General features: G+C 37.0%; 1 protein-coding gene across 1 annotated transcript; it reads right to left on the bottom strand.

The window, feature by feature from the left end:
* Positions 1-995: 995 nt before the first annotated feature.
* Positions 996-19375, bottom strand: LOC137387562 (glycolipid transfer protein-like). The gene is made up of 6 exons (XM_068074022.1): positions 19132-19375; positions 18177-18232; positions 17756-17883; positions 16540-16678; positions 6217-6294; positions 996-2319 (listed from the first exon to the last, which is right to left on the bottom strand). Exons 1-6 carry the CDS (start codon positions 19301-19303, stop codon positions 2212-2214), a joined length of 681 nt encoding a protein of 226 aa, XP_067930123.1. The 5' UTR covers positions 19304-19375; the 3' UTR covers positions 996-2211.
* Positions 19376-20855: the final 1480 nt, after the last annotated feature.

Genomic DNA, 20855 nt, shown 5'->3' with positions numbered 1-20855 from the left:
ATTACAGATTCATTTTGAGTTTTTTTTTTCTGCCAAGTGTAGCATTATCATTATCCTAGGAAGGATGCTGACTATGTACAAAATGTATTAATATTCATTGGTGATTTATTATTTACAAATAGTCTGCCAATTATTAATTCTGGAATAGTTTTCAGTCATATACAGAGAGAGTTAAATGTTACTAGTTGGTGGATATCTAACATTAAAGTACAAATAAAAAAAGGGTGGAGCCTGTTAGTAATAATAATACTATTAATACTAGTATTAATAGTTTTTCATCTATCATTGCTATTCTTAATCTTTATTTATCTTTGTAATATCGCCCTCGGCATTGGCCGTCTCAACAAGGCTAAGCAAATACAACGGGGATTGAGAAGATGGCGAACAGAAAAGGTGGGTGCTGTATTGGTTTGGTTTTGCGCAGAATGTTTTTAAAAACCTAAGTAAAAAGATTTATTTACTTCAGCACACATACAAAAAACACCAAACTTAAATTTTTTTAAACAAGTTGTCTTACACTATATGTGATACATGATAACTCCAAATTATACAATGAACAAAAAACAAAACACTTCATTTGCCGATTTTCGCTGCTAACAAATAAAACTTAATGAGACACGGTGTACGTCGTATACATAGGAAGCAAACGAGCAAAAAATACGAACGCTCTTTCTGTCTTTCGTTCCTGGAAACATCTACCGTAAGTAGAAGCAAAATTGCTACTACAAGGCATTTAGTACCATGAAAATTTTGTACCCAGAGTTTTTTGTAAGTCAACATTCCACTGTGATATGAACAATATTTACATTCGACCCACAATTACTTGCCAACAACTATACAATAGCAAGTTCCAGCTGAGGACCTAGTTCCAATGGTGGAGTAACCAGTTACACGAGTACAATCTGCTCAGTGAGCTGTACAATGTGCCCAGTGTAGTACCATATGAGGTATTTACGATGGGCACACGACTAAGGAAATTAGACAGTACATTTTATTAGCAAATTTATTGTTATTAGCACCTAAATATACCAAAAATATATCAGAGCAGGGTTAGTAGAGAGTAAACTATAGACAGCAGCAAGTTTTTTTATCTAATTCAACACAGAAAAAAGCACAATATCCCAAAGAAAGAATAAACGATCAAGTGAAGGAGACACTTTAAGCATAGAACTAACCAATAATAAAATCACTACACCAAAAGCTTAAATAAATAGCAAAAGAAGGACAACAACAAATAGCAAAGGGAGGACAACAACAGATAGCAAACACTGAGATTAAAAACAGGGCGGGCTGTAAAAGATTAGAAGATACACAGAGCAATGAGCCGATAAAAATATGTTATATTATGTAGTTGTGCATAGAGAGTCATAGAACAGTGCACCTCTTTCTTGCTACTATTCTATCTTGGTTGTTACTATAATATTATTTAACAGTTCTAGTGAGTCAAATATAAAGTTGTTAGAGGGCAGATAACTCTCTAGACAACTCTCTTTCCAACACTTGATTCTACAATTTAGTAAAACTTGGAATACATTAGCAAAATATAGCAATGTTTTTTTTATTAAAACGGTATTAAAACCCTGTGACAAAAAAGTTGGCATGATGCAATTTTGCAAAATATAGGGACAATTCAAAGTAAGCCAAAACGGAGTTGCCAGAGAACATAGACTTTAGAATGCCACTCTGGTCAGCGACTGTTCAGTAAAACGGAAGTTTATCAAAAGACTGAAAGTTGCTCAGAGACGATGCAGACGTTATGAACTGACATAATTGTTCGATAGCCATATGTGACCCAATACTAAATGTGGAGATATAATGGCCAAGGATATGAGTCACCAAATGTAACACAACTTTGAGACAAAACAAACAAAAAGCAGGAAAATCTGAAAAATACCAAATGAAATAGCCTGGGAAACCAAACTCTATCATTGAATAAACCAGAAAGCATTTTGAGATTTTTAAACAAATGCCCGAGGCAACAGCTGTATCCTTATGGCAGGAAGGTAACGCCAGAATTAGCATAAAAATAAAAATCACTTCTAAAATGTGTACATAAAAGTTCAAGGACATGTGATTATGCATGAGTTAGCAAGAACAGAACAAGTCAAAAAGGTGCTGAAAATAGACATAAATACTGAGAGGTTTACAAGACGGGCTAGCAATTACACACGAGAAGACGTATCTGAATCAGAGTAGATATTTAGTCCATAACTATGCCATTCTCTCCTCACTGTCAAGGCCAAGGTCAATGAGAAGATTGTGAAGGTGAATTGTCACAGGCTTTAGTCGCTCGAGGTAAACTCTCTGGTCGTCTTTCAACTGCAAGATAGGACAGTCGAGATAGCATCTGGTCTACTAACACACAACAACTCTGCTCCAAGCTTCTGCTCCAAGCCTACGCCACCTTTTGAGCATTGTTCAAGCATTCATGTACTCAACCATTTTGACAGGCAACGACTTCATGATTCCATAGCCGTCAACATTGAATAACAAGCTTGATCAAATCAAGCTGAAAGCAGTAAGTTTACAAGATGAAATTACAGTGTAACAATGATCTCTAGTGTCGGAAATTACACAAAGTTAATGATCTCATTCAATTTATCAGAAGCTACAAACAGTGCTGTAGTTAAAAGTGAAACAGTAACAGCAATAGAACTATCAACAAGACAAAACCAAGTGAGTAATCGGTATCTAGGTATTGGATTGTTCCAACGACAAAAGCTAGAAGAAACATTATTTTTACCTCTTAAAGATGTGGTTGCGTCAAATTTAAGTTAATCTTAAAAGAAAGCATTTTTTTTTCTCTATCAGTTGATATGTTGTTTGTTGTGTTACGCGATCGCATTGCCAAGATATTTGAAGATTAAAACCGAAAAAATCTGATCGCCGTAAAAACGCTCAGGCCACCAAAACGTGCCCAGACTTGCCCAAAATGATGTCACGCGTTTGGCAACCTGTCTCTATCTCTCGTATTCACATCGGCTATTTGCGATAAAAGTCTAGTCTTACGCGGCTCTATTGGCATATATCTTATTTTGTATTTGCTCATGTTGGCTAGAATAAAATTTTAAATCCTGTTACAGATGCATTATTATGAATGTTTCAAAGGCCTCAAATAACGAAAATTGAAAATTTGTTCTACTCACTTTCTCTAAATGTTGTGTAAGCATTTGGGTACCGACTACCATTTCTACCGGTCTACGGTAATTCTGTCAAGTCACTTTTGTAGAACGCGGTCTTTGTATCAGCACAGTTCTGCAGCTACCCATACAAACGATATACAGCCTCCCATAAGCCCCGCCCACATTATGTCGCCTATTACCTATTGCCTACGTACTAGTTTCTTACTAGCAGTATTCTTACCGAATACTAAATAAGTGAAATAAGCAAGCCACCTCTTTGAAAAGAATATAGACAGGGATAGAGTTTTAAGAATGAGAAGTCTGCTGCAAACTGGATTTGAACTCACATTCTCCAGTTCTGCGGACACCCATATACCATATCCGATTCACTACAATATTCTGCAAATCATGTTTTGCATTATCTTCAACAATATTATTTTATTATATAATTTTTACAAGCAAAAATATTTTCATCTCGGCATAAAGCTTTTATTAAAAATATTCATCAAGTCGTGGCCACTCACATAGTATTAGCTGATACAATAAGACAAATTCATCTACTGCAACAAACTCAAACAAAACATCATGGCTTATCCAGCACGCATTCAAGTCTCGCTTTCTCCTTTATGGCAGTTTCCACACTGACAAAGCTTCTTCGGCTGGTGGGACGACATAAACATTCTGTAATCAGTAAAACAAGTAAATGTAAACAAAGTAGATGCAATAAATATGTCATTCATAGATATGTCATTCTAAAGCGTATCTATTGACAGCTTCCAAATTGGGAGTTAAATAGATTGAGAGTGTAATTTTAAAAACGAATAAACATTTAATAAAGGCACAAGTACGCCAAGCCAACGATTCGAAGCTTTGGTTCTGGAAATTAAAGATTTGCAATGATCAATCGATTTTACCCACTTCCTACGAGTGAAAATAATTTGTAATCATGACTCTAATTTACCAAAGAAAATTCGAAAAAAATATTATAGCTAGGTAAAACGGCAGATAAGCTGTGAAACGATGATTGGAGATAGCAAAAAATTATCATTTTATTAATTAGTATATGTATTTATGACTATAAAAAATATTACATTTACTTAAGTATAGAAGACTCTAAGTTAATTTACCTCCATTCTGTCTTCTTCTGCAGCAAAAAGCTGCTGACGCCTGTCAGCTCTGGCCATAGGCTGTCTACTCTAATCTTTTACTAAAAGTTGCTCAGATAACTCTGAGTAGCGGTCCCTCGAACTTAAAGCCATTTTGAAACTATGTATAACTTAGTAATTGTTGAAACGCGTTGAATCAGTAACGTTGAGAATTCTGTAACGATGAGATTCTTCGAGATCACAGACAACGCGTTTTACGAGTGATAACATTTATTACGGCCTATATAAAAATTTCGCACGCATGATTGGCTAACGAATCGACCTCATATTTATTGCTCGTGGTTTCGTTTCAGATACCTTGCTTGTGACGTCACGAAATAGGCACCCGCTGGAACGTGAGCTTTTTAAAAGAGGGCCTCATTCAAACGCATATATCTCTGGACAGGGTTGGTCTACAAAGACAAAAATGGCATCAAATTGTAGCTGATGTTTTAGCCTTTTATTTCATTAAATTGACTTTTTTGACGCAACTACATCTTTAAAGTAGAAAAGTTGCTTGCTGAGACGTTGCTTGCTGAGACGTTGCTTGCTGAGACATAAATTACTGAAATTCTTGCAGCTATCATAAGATATAAGTTGACAGTCTGAACTATCAACTATTCTGTGGCTAGATGGCAGAAGACTAGTTTTCTACCCTATTCTTAGTAGTTTAACCAATAAGAATAGGGAAGACAACTCCCATGCTACCTACCACATCTTGTAAGCATTTATAATTTACCATTGTTTGTAGCTTACACAGCCTAGCATGCTGCTGATACATGTTAGTTTTAGGCGCTAATAGAAAGCAATATAATAAATATAACATTATGCATAATATAGAAAATAATATAAAAATAGAATAATATACATAAAAGATTATAAAGAATATAAATATTTGATATAAAAATAGAAAACTGTAATTTGTACCAAAACCTGTTATGATACAAGTTTATAGCCCACCCTCCCTATTGGACGTTTTGGTAGACTAGGGCTATGTAATGATACTAGACAGCATACAGTCAAGTGATGACAATTGTTGGGTGATTGAGTTGCTCACGTGGCAAAGGAAAGCATTATAGTTAATCTTGTAACAATAAGTTTTAAACTTATTTAATGATAATTTAATGATAATGCTTTTGGGTTTAGGTTAAAAAGAAGTAAAACTTTAATCAGCTTATATAGCCTCAGACAAATCGTTATTACATGTTCGCACAAAATTATACACTAAATAATATAAAACTCACAAATGCCGAGAGACGCGCGTACCACAATAGCCTGTTATAGTGCTTGTAGTTAAGGTGAACACATCAACCCTAGCAAACTCTTTTTGTAGCTTTAACACCATAGCAACCCTGTTCTGTGGTGTTTTTCAAGGCTAGCGATACTACCATCGTATTGAGTAATAAGGAATCATAGAGGTGTATAACTTACAGGTCAATACTCAATACTGAGCTAATAACACTTCCTTCTGCATTGTTGATGTGACGGAGAGACGTGCTATTCCTCACACAACCAACTCCCACTCCGGACTGCAGCGAGTTGGTTGTTCACCAGTAAAGAGCTTTAAATCGCTAGTCTTTGGACCTCCCAATAGACCAAACACACAACATTCATGGGAAACCCCGATAGACTAAGCATGTAATCATCATGGGAAATCCCAATAGACCGAAGACCATCATTGGATAATTCCGATAGATCGAAGACCATCATTGGATAATTCCGATACACCGCAGACCATCATTGGATAATCTTGACAGACTTGATAATAGACCATACCATAAACCAAACACACCAACCCCTACACACTGCTATATCCCTCTTACAAAGAAGAAGACCTCCTTTTTATCATGTTACGGACTTCTATGATAACGTAACAAAGCCATAGCCTGCAAAAAGCTGCTTTACTCCATGCAAAAAGATGAGACGATAGAAAGGCTGTAGAAACACACCTGTTCTTGTAGGCCCTCCTTCCCATAGCATAGCTTGCTGATAACAATGGACATCTCAGGTGCAAGTTTGGCGGCTAACTGTCAAAATAAAGAATAAAACTGTACGATATCTGGCAGCACAATCATAAACGTGGCAATAGAAGTGTTTTTGATTTTGCTATCCATTGGAAGATATCATGGCATGTCGTAACTGAGCAAGCTCCCAGGAAGACCAATGCTATCCATTAGAAGATATCATGGCATGTCATAACTGAACAAGCTCCCAGGAAGACCAAAATTTGAAGTGTTTTTCATCACTAATGGCTAATGTATCTCGCCTGAATATAGTTGGCATCTCTGTTTATGCATCTACAGCTATAGGAAGAAAGACTTAACATTATTTTGTAATATTTTTTTTAATTTACACATACTTCTCAAACCCAAATTTAAATTTGACTCTCTTTGGCCCTCTTTTTCATGATAGTATAATATAGCATAATATATAATATAATGATAGTATAATATATATAATATAATGATAGTATAATATATATAATAATCCCCCGACCAAACACGAGTGAAGTGAGTGTTTGGGAGCTTTATGGTAAATGCATATGTGCCCACAACTCTCGAAAATTATCCGTCAACAGCCATACCCAAACCCTGCTACCGAAATCCCATGGAAAAATTTAACCATTTTTCTGTGGGGTCGTTTACCCTAGGACACTTATATTCCGATAGTATTTAGTTTCATGAGTAGCATACAGAGTAAAATTTCGCAGCAACTTAATTTCGCAGCTCTGATAAGTGCGAAAATATAGTGATGTGAAAATAAATGCAGTGGAACAAACATAATTAGATTTCTCAGGTTCAGTTCACCGATAAAAAAAATTTCAATTTGCGACTAGTTTGTAATTGTGAACCGCAGGTAGAATGGTGTGGGCAAGGTCGATAATGCAATTTGATCGCTTGCTGCCATTTGTTTCTTGGACTATCAACAGGCCCGTATTCCCTGGGGCGGCTGGCCGGCTGAGCCGCCCCAACTTTTTGGGAATTTTTCACGGCTAAGTACAGTCAAACTCGGATAACTCGCTCTCGGATAAAATGTAACATTTCATCTCAAACACAAGGTTAACTCGAACGGATTTGTTTGGTCAGTTCCAACGCAATGATAAATTGCTTCAGATAACTCGACCTCAACACGGTTTTTATCGCTGTAGAATATCACTTCATTCCAAGCCATAGAGACAAACATCAACTTTTAGTAGTTCTTAGGCGTCATTATTATCATCATCAGCGGCAAAATATTCTTGTTAACGACTTTTATAAAGGTTTACAAAAGATCAAGTTTTACCAAACACCCGCTTGGCCATGTCCCATCAAAAGCCTAAAACCTCCGAATGAACTTAAAATAAAATCCGCAAAATTGATCTTTGTTAAAACGTTCAAAAAAAAAGATCTCTTTTCTCTGAGCGTTTTAACTGCGGTCGAGTTTTGCCTATTTTAATTTTAAAACGTCTAGTCATTCACATCACCTAAAACAAAACAAATCTCAAAAAAGAGAAAAATGTTGATACTTACCGATAAAAATTTTTAAAACTTCACACGAGAGGCCCGGCTAAGGCCCTACATGAGAGAAACCTGTTGGGGCTTACACCGCCCCCACCCCTCCACACCCTAGGTGTTCATAACTAGTCACCTAACATTAGCCGCCCCAACTTGCAACCAGTGAATACAGGCCTGACTATCAATGAACAAAACTATTTAATTTCGCGTTTTCGCTTGTTCGTTATGATAGTTTAGTTTTGCACATGAAATTTTCGCGAAAGGATGACTCCGCAAAAACGCGAAAGTTAGATGAGGCGAATACATAAGTGTCCTAGGGTAAGTATAATAATGATACAAAACACATAAACCTATTTAAATATGTTACCAAGTCTTTGAAAAGTGTCGACAATATCTCAAAACTTACCTATCTGATCGAATTATACATAACTAGAAGAATAATTTAGCCTAAAATCGCCATTAAAACCTGACAAGCCTTTTTAATCAAAATTAAGACCAACCAACAAAATATCCATAAAGCAGTGCGACAGATAATGGAACCTTAAAGCCGTGCGCATTTTACGAGAAAAACGTGCACATTTCCCCATTCTATGGCATTGTCCAATTGCCGAAGGTTTCTGTAATAAATGTAGACCGATTGAGACCGATCGATACACTTTCATGCAACCTTATTCGTCGAAATATTTCACAAATATACTTCACGCATTCAATAAAACCATGTCTATTGTTCTTACGCGTCTGTTTTATCGTCATTGTAATGCTTTCACTTTTAGCAGTGATATCTTATAACTTACCGTAAAAATCCGTTTAATTTTTTAGCCTTAGCTTGAAGGAGTACATATCATTGTCTGATAATCATGACGAGCCTGTTGGTCACTTGTGATAATCGAAAAGTGCTGCAGAAATTATTTGCGAAGTATTGGGTCACATGATCAGATTACGACTTGCCAATTAGACCAAGCCGAAACAAAACTGTAAAGTAGCGAGCATCTATATTTGATACGGGGTCTTCGATAAAACCCGAAGTGTTTGTCATAAACTAGTGCTACGATAAGTTTTATAATGAGCTTTTTATTGGCCTTTCAATTCACGTGAGAACATCACGTGACAAGACAATAACCAAATATCGTGGCTACGCCATTGAAATAAAGAGATTCCAATCTACGGCGGCTTTTCGTTTTTTAGCTTTTAAGAGCTTGTAATCACATTTCCACATATTTGGCACTTACAACACTACAGAGTAAGACATGGTGAATCTTATGATACCAAATAACTGTAATGTGAATTTTGTTGCAAGTCAACCTTTAAATTATCTAGAGCATTAGCCAAATTTCTTTATATCTTATGTACAAGCTAGGGCCAAACTACAATGCCCCTTTATGACAAGAACATTTCTTTATTTTGCTCCAGTGTGCAGAAAGCTTCCAGACACACGTGAATGCTAATGCTTGCTTTTTGTTACAGATCGATGTCAAAACCATTCTACATTCAACACAACCAACTTTCAAACTGTGTATATTACACAGCAGCTTGCCATTTTACTTCTAATATTGCATTTCTCCTATTGCAGGGAAGAGATATAAACATACAGTCAAACATATATAACTCGCCCTCAGATAGCTCGAACATATGGTTAACTCGAAGGGTTTTGCTTGGTTTGTTCCCATGCAATGATAAATTGCTTCAGATAACTTGACCTCAACTTCGTTAAATCGAACAGTTTTTTGCCCAACGGCTACCGAGATGATTGTTATCGCTTTAGAATATCACTTTATTCCAAGCCATAGAGATAAACCTCAACTTTTAGTAGTTCGTAGGCTTCGTTATTACCATCATCGGTAAAATAATTTTGTCAACAAATCTTCTAAAAGTTTGGTGTAATTTTATTTTTACCAAACACCCGCATAGCGATGGTTGGTTCCTTGCCTTCGCTTTTCCTTCTAAGGCAAGGAAAAGCGAGGTAACCTTCGCATAAACTTCAAGAAGAATCAGCAAAATTGATCTTGGGTAAAACGCTCAAAAGAAAAAGATGTATTTTCTTCTGAGCATTTCAGCCGCGATCAAGTTTTGCCAATTTTAATCTGAAAACGTCCTGGCAATCACATCACCTAAAACAACAAACCAATCTCAAGTAATACAAAATTCTCTATACTTTCTGATAAAAACAATTTAAACTTTACATTAGAAGCATTTAGTTTGAAACAAGCCATTTATGCTTTTGATTTATATTATAGTTTGTATATTTACATGTGTCTACTGATAAATACATAGACTTATGACAGTGCTCTGATAACTTGAACGCTCTGATAACTCGGTCCCGTGAAGTTTGAGTTATCAATGTTTGACTGTATAATCTTTTCTCTTCATTATTGCTGTTTGTTGTACATAATAACACCCAGTACATTACAGCGACCATTGCAGCTACCATTGCAGTTCTCCTAATGCACTGCAGTGCCATTTAACTGCTAATATTGCATTTCTCAACCAGCAGTACCCTTTATTTTTTCCATTATCACTTTGGTCGTGGGCTGTATGACAGAGGAATTTCTAGTATATATATAATATAGTGATAGTATAATTAAAGGTGGCCAAGTAATGGTGTGTTTTGCATATTTAAATCAGCAAAAAATAAGAGAGCGTACATGTGTTGATTTTATAATATGTGAGCAAATTTGATTAAAACGAAGCTCCAAATTCAGTTGTAATAACCATGCTGACTTTGAAATATCTCAAAGCGACTAATACAACTAACAATGATAGACGGCAGCATAAGATAGACTTAAACCTTCAAGAATGGTTGCTTGATGAATTTAAGTTTGATAATCCGTAACTATACTGCGTGTATATCGATAGAAGGAGTTGTCTTATTTCAATAGGTTTTATATCTAAGCTTTTGTAGAATTGTGTACAAATAGACCAAACTTGAGTTAGGAAGACGCCTCCTTCTATCGATATACATGCAATATAATAATAGATTTCTAATAGCATAAAGTGTTTAGTTGGTCGAACTGACAGCTTGCTACAAATTACAGCTCATTGATGACAATAAATTGTGCAATGGAGGAATAACTCCTGATCAAAACAAAGTTGTCTATCACGTTTACTATTTTTGCAGAAAGCATCAAAGCCTGATACAGCGGACAAACCAGATAGAACTTGGACAACCGGCAAAAAAACCTGATATAAATTATACCTGATATATATTATATTTGATTACCAGTTATTATGAACGGCAGACCTTAGCAAGATACCGTCAGACTATATTTAATAATCTTTGCTGTGTGATTAAATATTTCAAAGAAAAATTAACTATCAAATTAATTTTAATTGAAATTACTCAAGATTGTTAGAGATACACTAAGATAAGGAGGAAAAAGGTGAAATAAGTTGAAATTATATTAAATTACTATAAAATAAAAGACTTGGCAATCCAATTCCCATGAGCCATAAACAGTTCATGTCAAATATTATAATCATTATTTTGTTGTAACTTATGGGCAACTAGGGCATACCTGCCAGTGTACAGGAAATACCTAAACTATCAAAGTTTAATCTAATGCGGGAAGACTTAATAGATATATAGATATAATAACGGGTCAACCATTTATCATTTAGTCTGAACAACACCGGCCTCCTTACAAACTGTCTCCTAATAACGAACCTTAGTCTATCACAAAGTTCATACAGGCAGATGTTGAGATGGCAAAGACAGACTGTCTCCTAATAACGAACCTTAGTCTATCACAAAGTTCATACAGGCAGATGTTGAGATGGCAAAGACAGACTGTCTCCTAATAACGGACCTTAGTCTATCACAAAGTTCATACAGGCAGATGTTGAGATGGCAAAGACAGACTGTCTCCTAATAACGGACCTTAGTCTATCACAAAGTTCATACAGGCAGATGTTGAGATGGCAAAGACAGACTGTCTCCTAATAACGGACCTTAGTCTATCACAAAGTTCATACAGGCAGATGTTGAGATGGCAAAGACAGACTGTCTCTTAATAACGGACCTTAGTCTATCACAAAGGTCATACAGGCAGATGTTGAGATGGCAAAGACAGACTGTCTCTTAATAACGGACCTTAGTCTATCACAAAGTTCATACAGGCAGATGTTGAGATGGCAAAGACAGACTGTCTCTTAATAACGGACCTTAGTCTATCACAAAGTTCATACAGGCAGATGTTGAGGCAAAGACAGACTGTCTCTTAATAACGGACCTTAGTCTATCACAAAGTTCATACAGGCAGATGTTGAGATGGCAAAGACAGACTGTCTCTTAATAACGGACCTTAGTCTATCACAAAGTTCATACAGGCAGATGTTGAGATGGCAAAGACAGACTGTCTCTTAATAACGGACCTTAGTCTATCACAAAGTTCATACAGGCAGATGTTGAGGCAAAGACAGACTGTCTCCTAATAACGAACCTTAGTCTATCACAAAGTTCATACAGGCAGATGTTGAGATGGCAAAGACAGACTGTCTCCTAATAACGGACCTTAGTCTATCACAAAGTTCATACAGGCAGATGTTGAGATGGCAAAGACAGACTGTCTCCTAATAACGAACCTTAGTCTATCACAAAGTTCATACAGGCAGATGTTGAGATGGCAAAGACAGACTGTCTCCTAATAACGAACCTTAGTCTATCACAAAGTTCATACAGGCAGATGTTGAGATGGCAAAGACAGACTGTCTCCTAATAACGGACCTTAGTCTATCACAAAGTTCATACAGGCAGATGTTGAGATGGCAAAGACAGACTGTCTCCTAATAACGAACCTTAGTCTATCACAAAGTTCATACAGGCAGATGATGAGATGGCAAAGACAGACTGTCTCCTAATAACGGACCTTAGTCTATCACAAAGTTCATACAGGCAGATGTTGAGATGGCAAAGACAGACTGTCTCCTAATAACGGACCTTAGTCTATCACAAAGTTCATACAGGCAGATGTTGAGGCAAAGACAGACTGTCTCCTAATAACGGACCTTAGTCTATCACAAAGTTCATACAGGCAGATGTTGAGATGGCAAAGACAGACTGTCTCCTAATAACGGACCTTAGTCTATCACAAAGTTCATACAGGCAGATGTTGAGATGGCAAAGTTCATACAGGCAGATGTTGAGATGGCAAAGACAGACTGTCTCTTAATAACGGACCTTAGTCTATCACAAAGTTCATACAGGCAGATGTTGAGATGGCAAAGACAGACTGTCTCTTAATAACGGACCTTAGTCTATCACAAAGTTCATACAGGCAGATGTTGAGATGGCAAAGACAGACTGTCTCTTAATAACGGACCTTAGTCTATCACAAAGTTCATACAGGCAGATGTTGAGGCAAAGACAGACTGTCTCCTAATAACGGACCTTAGTCTATCACAAAGTTCATACAGGCAGATGTTGAGATGGCAAAGACAGACTGTCTCTTAATAACGGACCTTAGTCTATCACAAAGTTCATACAGGCAGATGTTGAGATGGCAAAGTTCATACAGGCAGATGTTGAGATGGCAAAGTTCATACAGGCAGATGTTGAGATGGCAAAGTTCATACAGGCAGATGTTGAGATGGCAAAGTTCATACAGGCAGATGTTGAGATGGCAAAGTTCATACAGGCAGATGTTGAGATGGCAAAGACAGACTGTCTCTTAATAACGGACCTTAGTCTATCACAAAGTTCATACAGGCAGATGTTGAGGCAAAGACAGACTGTCTCCTAATAACGGACCTTAGTCTATCACAAAGTTCATACAGGCAGATGTTGAGATGGCAAAGACAGACTGTCTCTTAATAACGGACCTTAGTCTATCACAAAGTTCATACAGGCAGATGTTGAGATGGCAAAGACAGACTGTCTCTTAATAACGGACCTTAGTCTATCACAAAGTTCATACAGGCAGATGTTGAGGCAAAGACAGACTGTCTCCTAATAACGGACCTTAGTCTATCACAAAGTTCATACAGGCAGATGTTGAGATGGCAAAGACAGACTGTCTCTTAATAACGGACCTTAGTCTATCACAAAGTTCATACAGGCAGATGTTGAGATGGCAAAGTTCATACAGGCAGATGTTGAGATGGCAAAGTTCATACAGGCAGATGTTGAGATGGCAAAGTTCATACAGGCAGATGTTGAGATGGCAAAGTTCATACAGGCAGATGTTGAGATGGCAAAGTTCATACAGGCAGATGTTGAGATGGCAAAGACAGACTGTCTCTTAATAACGGACCTTAGTCTATCACAAAGTTCATACAGGCAGATGTTGAGGCAAAGACAGACTGTCTCCTAATAACGGACCTTAGTCTATCACAAAGTTCATACAGGCAGATGTTGAGATGGCAAAGACAGACTGTCTCTTAATAACGGACCTTAGTCTATCACAAAGTTCATACAGGCAGATGTTGAGATGGCAAAGTTCATACAGGCAGATGTTGAGATGGCAAAGTTCATACAGGCAGATGTTGAGATGGCAAAGTTCATACAGGCAGATGTTGAGATGGCAAAGTTCATACAGGCAGATGTTGAGATGGCAAAGTTCATACAGGCAGATGTTGAGATGGCAAAGTTCATACAGGCAGATGTTGAGATGGCAAAGACAGACTGTCTCTTAATAACGGACCTTAGTCTATCACAAAGTTCATACAGGCAGATGTTGAGATGGCAAAGACAGACTGTCTCTTAATAACGGACCTTAGTCTATCACAAAGTTCATACAGGCAGATGTTGAGATGGCAAAGTTCATACAGGCAGATGTTGAGATGGCAAAGACAGACTGTCTCCTAATAACGGACCTTAGTCTATCACAAAGTTCATACAGGCAGATGTTGAGGCAAAGACAGACTGTCTCTTAATAACGGACCTTAGTCTATCACAAAGTTCATACAGGCAGATGTTGAGGCAAAGACAGACTGTCTCTTAATAACGGACCTTAGTCTATCACAAAGTTCATACAGGCAGATGTTGAGGCAAAGACAGACTGTCTCTTAATAACGGACCTTAGTCTATCACAAAGTTCATACAGGCAGATGTTGAGATGGCAAAGACAGACTGTCTCTTAATAACGGACCTTAGTCTATCACAAAGTTCATACAGGCAGATGTTGAGATGGCAAAGTTCATACAGGCAGATGTTGAGATGGCAAAGACAGACTGTCTCTTAATAACGGACCTTAGTCTATCACAAAGTTCATACAGGCAGATGTTGAGATGGCAAAGACAGACTGTCTCCTAATAACGAACCTTAGTCTATCACAAAGTTCATACAGGCAGATGTTGAGATGGCAAAGACAGACTGTCTCCTAATAACGGACCTTAGTCTATCACAAAGTTCATACAGGCAGATGTTGAGATGGCAAAGTTCATACAGGCAGATGTTGAGATGGCAAAGACAGACTGTCTCTTAATAACGGACCTTAGTCTATCACAAAGTTCATACAGGCAGATGTTGAGATGGCAAAGACAGACTGTCTCCTAATAACGAACCTTAGTCTATCACAAAGTTCATACAGGCAGATGTTGAGATGGCAAAGACAGACTGTCTCCTAATAACGAACCTTAGTCTATCACAAAGTTCATACAGGCAGATGTTGAGATGGCAAAGACAGACTGTCTCCTAATAACGGACCTTAGTCTATCACAAAGTTCATACAGGCAGATGTTGAGATGGCAAAGTTCATACAGGCAGATGTTGAGATGGCAAAGACAGACTGTCTCTTAATAACGGACCTTAGTCTATCACAAAGTTCATACAGGCAGATGTTGAGGCAAAGACAGACTGTCTCCTAATAACGGACCTTAGTCTATCACAAAGTTCATACAGGCAGATGTTGAGTCAAAGACAGAAACACAAAAGTTTGATTAGGGACAAGGACATGTGGGCAACCAATAAAAACAAAATAATTCCGTTTATTGAAATAAATTTAGGAAAATCATTTTGTCTGTCCCTCATTGTATGATGTTTACAAAAGTATCAAAGTATAGAGAAATATCTGTTTCAAGTCAGTCAACCACTGACAACCATTGACAACCACTGATAACCATTGACAACCACTGACAACCACTGATAACCATTGACAACCATTGACAACCATTGAAAATCATTGACAACCACTAACAACCACTGATAACCACTGATAACCAATGGCAACCATTGACAACCACTGACAACCATTGACAACCATTGATAACCACTGACAACCATTGACAACTACTGACAACCATTTACAACCACTGACAACCATTGACAACTACTGACAACCACTGACAACCATTAACAACAAAATTATTGTTTAGGGCGCAGAAACAGAATTACTATGATTCCAACTTTAGTAATTGGTCTTTCGTAGCATCTATAGATACATATAGATCTCTATACATACACGCACTACTACAAGAAGTCTTTCTATGACAGATTCTAGTGCATTCCGCATGATGTTTCACTTTGAAGTTTTAAAAAGAAAACCTTATGGTTGCAGTTTTAACTTCATTTTAAAAAGTGGAAAACGCATAAAATAGATACTACCAAGCTGTGAAAGGTAGTACCTTAAAAAAGAAGAGCTTCGGTAGTTGTTTGGTGCGGGAGTATGTATGCTTAGCTTTATGGAAATCCACCAATAACTAGTGGGAGTATGTATGCTTAGCTTTATGGAAATTCACCAATAACTAAGTTTATTGATGGACGAACAATTTCTAGAAAGGGATATCTTCAGAGCGAGGAAATACAATGAATATAAAGAGAGAAAGAACAACTCAGTGGAAACTAACTGTGACAGACTTCTGTACGATCCAGTTATGATAACGCTTGAGGGACGCCTCATAGGCCTTTCTCACTAAGTCCTGCGTCAGCAAACCATTGTCTGATTGGATAAAACCTTCCAACATGGCGATTATAAACTGCAGCCCCCTACAAACAAATAACATAAGAGTTTGACCAGATTCTTTATCAAGGTCTTCGTGAAAGTATGACTCAGACCAAAACAATTAATAAGCAAACTTGGTCAGACTTGTAGGATGCTACATCAACATGCAGCTATATTATTGGTAGTCCTTTCCTTGAAAAAGAGAAAGTCAAGTATACTTGGGTATATTTACAGAAGATTGATAAAATAGGGCTAATTTGAGTTGCTAGCTTAATATGGGAGTGACAACAAATAATTGTTAGGAGAAAGCAACTCCCCATCACATTAACTAGCAAGGTCTGATCACAGTCCATATAATCCATCTAAGTTGTGCAACCACAAAAGCAGCATAACTTTCTAGGTGTTTCTGGTGCAAGGACTGAATGAGATGTGTTCAGCAAACGCTTTCGCTAGCATCAACACTATTTCCAACGTGTTGGGAAGACAAATATAAAAACTAGGTTGACAGCTTAATAAGGGCATAATATGGGAGCAAAGTAAAAATGTGTAGCCTGAATTCAAGAATTAGCTTACTTATATTCAAAACATTTAGAAACTTACAAATAATTCTGTTATAATTCCAAATGTTTCAATTCGGCCATGTTCCAATTCGGCCATGTTCCAATTCGGCCATGTTCCAATTCGGCCAGTATCCAATTCCAATTCGGCCAGTTTCCAATTTGGCTATGTTCCAATTCGGCCAAGTTCCAATTCGGCCATGTTTCGATTCAGCCATGTTCCAATTAAGCCGTGTTCCAATTCGACCATGTTCCAAATCGACCATGATCCAATTCGGCTATGTTCTAATCTGGCTATGTTCCAATTCGTCTATGTTTCAGATCAGCTATGTTCCAATTAAGCCATGCTTCATTTTGCCCATTCCATTTTGTCCATGTTCCAATTCGGCCATGTTTTAATAGTTTAGAATGACTTTGGTACGCATTAGACAATTTAAATGTATTTTACGATCGTATAACATAAAAACCCTATAACGTAAACATTCTCGACTCAGAATGGATTATTTATGTTTTAGTAGCGTTTACTGTATTCCAAAGCATAAAAAAGTTCAAAATCGACCAAACCTTTTAAACCAAAGGGTGACAATACATGCACTATCCGTCTTCTTTTCAAGCTTGTTATCCAGCTCGTACTGAAGCAGCTGTCGAAATGTTTTAGCGTTTGGAGTGGCCGCACTTTTTCTCTTCAATTTCTGGAAACAGTAAAGAGTGATATAATTATAAGACATGAATAAAAAAGGACCTGGAAATCATAGCACTTCAGTCTAAAAATTTGCGAGTGTATATATTCGATAACAATGGTAAACATATACTAAGTAGCTTTTTAACTTTGGCAGGAGCTGCAATACATACTTTTAATTCTATCATTTCAATTAACTTGAGCAGAGAACAAGGGTTAGCTTCTAAGTAAGGAGGACAAAAGAAACTCTATTAGTTTAACAGGTGTAGAGCTCATATTAACTTATGTCGAGATTAAAACACTTACATTAATGTTTCCTTCAAAATCATTCTTGCAGACTTTGATAAAAGCACCAAATATATCTAAAGCAGAGAGATGGATATATTAAATATTAAAACAACACCCAACAAACAAGAAAAACAGTTTAACATTGCCCATAAAACAAGAGCACCTTCTTGCCAATTCACAACTAACAAGGACATCTGCATGTCACTTCGCAGCCAACAAAGACCCCAATTCAAAAGATATCTTTAAACAAACGCCAGTTGGATGAAGCTCTTGCTGGAACAAGTGTAACTACTGCAAAAACGGAATGCTTAAACTACAACATATGCAAGCTAGAATAAAAGCTGGAATGTCCCACCTCTAAATGTAAATTGGGTAAATATAATACAAATTTTGGAATGGCTATGAGACATGCTACCAATACACAACACAAAATATAATTTGCTATGATGTTAAGCAAATTGAGATAAATGCCATTTATGTCCTAGTCCTAGCCATGGTAAAAATTTAAAAATATTGAAAATTTTATGAAAAGAAGTTTGCCTACAGCATCTGCAAAACTGCCAAAGTCGGAGCAATTTGTAGACAATCTCTGCAAGTCCAAATATAGTACATAGTTATTTGCTGATTACAGACTATATGAGTCTGAGCAATTTTCATGTCATATGGCAGTTACTGGCGGCTTAACCACTAGTGATAAAACATCAACAAAAAATAACCTAAAAAAACAGTCCCACTCCTCTATATCAATTACAATACACTCAATCAATACACATCAATTGACCTTGACATAAAACAAGTTCGCTGAGTAGATTCACAATGCCTCCTTACAGCGCTGTTTCTGCGAATGACCCTTGCCTAGGGATTTCTGAGGCCACTTTCTGACAGAACATGGGTACCAAAGAGTAGGCTTAAACTACACAAATATTACATTAATAAAATACCAATTGCTGGTTGATAAATTGGTTACACTAACCAAAAAATGGAAGAATTTCGGTTGCAGCGTCTAACACTTCTGTAAGAGAACATTTTGAAATGTGTGTTTGGATTGTACTGGTTTCTGAGTCATGCTCAGACTTTTCTTTTTGTGCACACTCAGGAAATAAATTAATAGCTGAAAAAAACGTTTTGACTTCGCCGTCTCCCATTACTACAATTGAATAAGCAGATGTAGGCTACTTTGCAAAACAGAGATTCTTGTCCGATGCGTCAACGTAATTTATCCGCTTCCATGTGTGAGCGGAAACGCCTAGCGCAAAAACTAAAATGCACACGCGTTCGAGAGCGCAACTCACCCACTCGAACTAAAATGGTTGTCGAATGCGACGTTTTTTGGAATTTTGAAGTCGAAGAAAAAACAGAGTTCGGCCATCAAAGAAAGATAGTATTGCCGTGGTGTAAAAATATATGTTGATTTATTTAAAGAGTGCATCTCTAGAGCATTACTGAGTTTAGAACTATTATCATGTGCAAATAATACATTATTGATTAGCAAAGATGTGTACTTTATAGTTGAGCTTAAAAAATAATAAAAGTAACTATTACAAAAGTATATGCACTAAAAGTTTAGTTTGCGCAAGTTGTGTAAGAATGAGGCATCAAAAACTATAACTACTGCCTTTTAGTAACAGTTGTGTTATTATTCTTACAAATGTATTGTTGCTTGCACTACATGTTTGTTCTATCCATTGGATCTCACTAATTGCTAACCCTTGATTAATACACTAGTAAGCATAAAAATCTCTCTTAAGGAACATTTTTAAAGACAACCAAATTAAGATTAACCACGAACAATTTTTACCCAGTAGACCAGACTAAATGTAGATGCTGTTTAAACAACCAGGTTTACGAATATTATTTTTAAGCTAGGTTTTCTTTTACTTGTCTGAACAGAAGTCTGTGCCGAAATCAGCCAATTACATAGAGTCAGTAGCTATCAATTCGTTAGCAAACCGCTAGTACTGAAGCACTTGCTGAAGGTCGACAATTTACTAAAAACGCATGTGACAAATATTTCAAGCACCCAAGATGCACCATACAGAATGAGGGTGAAGCCTAAACGGCATAAATTTAAAAAATAGTAACAGTGTTATACATGGCCTATAGTTTGCTTCCTTAGCCTATAAAAAGCTTAACCATACATATACTGTATATATATTAAGTTCACACAAAGCGTCATAAAGATAAGTGTGTCTGAAACATCGGTGACAAGAAGTAAGACAACAATAGCTCTAATTACTTAGACCTATCTTATCTCATAGACAAGTAATCCATAGTAAGCATAGCATACTTTGTCAAGCAATGGCGATTAAACCAGCAACCCCTATACAAATGGAGAGGGTAAACTGAACATTTACAGAACCAAAAGCAACATCTGTGGAAACGCTGCATGGTTGTAGCGATATACCGTGGCAGCATCCAGAGGGCGAGGATAAACCAAACTATCTATCGGCCAGTCTCTCTAACAAGATTGAAATGCTAGCATGTTTCAACCTGTTCTTGCCTACTGGATACCATTTCCTTTCTGTTGAGAGAGTGACTCTAGTCTAGAAAACCAGAAATCACTTGAATATTCGCATGCAGCTCCATAGAATAAATGGCAAATGTAGGAGTCTCTAATACCACCTCGAACGCCGCCCATGTTAACAAGGTTTACGCTGGGTCGCTTCTTCTTTGACACTCCGTGATAAGTATGTTAGG

The sequence above is a fragment of the Watersipora subatra genome, chromosome 2 (assembly GCF_963576615.1).
Source record: "Watersipora subatra chromosome 2, tzWatSuba1.1, whole genome shotgun sequence".
Taxonomy (NCBI): Eukaryota; Metazoa; Bryozoa; class Gymnolaemata; order Cheilostomatida; family Watersiporidae; genus Watersipora; species Watersipora subatra.
This window is presented reverse-complemented; position numbering and strand designations above follow the sequence as displayed.

What these genes read in the sequence shown, in the direction of transcription:
- LOC137387562 (XM_068074022.1), bottom strand. Translation starts at nt 19,303, where the DNA reads ATGGGAGACGGCGAAGTCAAAACGTTTTTTTCAGCTATTAATTTATTT. An exon ending in CGAAATTCTTCCATTTTTTG is followed by an intron (nt 18,233 to 19,131) that starts GTTAGTGTAACC and finishes TCTCTGCTTTAG; the next exon opens with ATATATTTGGTGCTTTTATC. An exon ending in GTCACCCTTTGGTTTAAAAG is followed by an intron (nt 16,679 to 17,755) that starts GTTTGGTCGATT and finishes ATTTGTTTGTAG; the next exon opens with GGGGCTGCAGTTTATAATCG.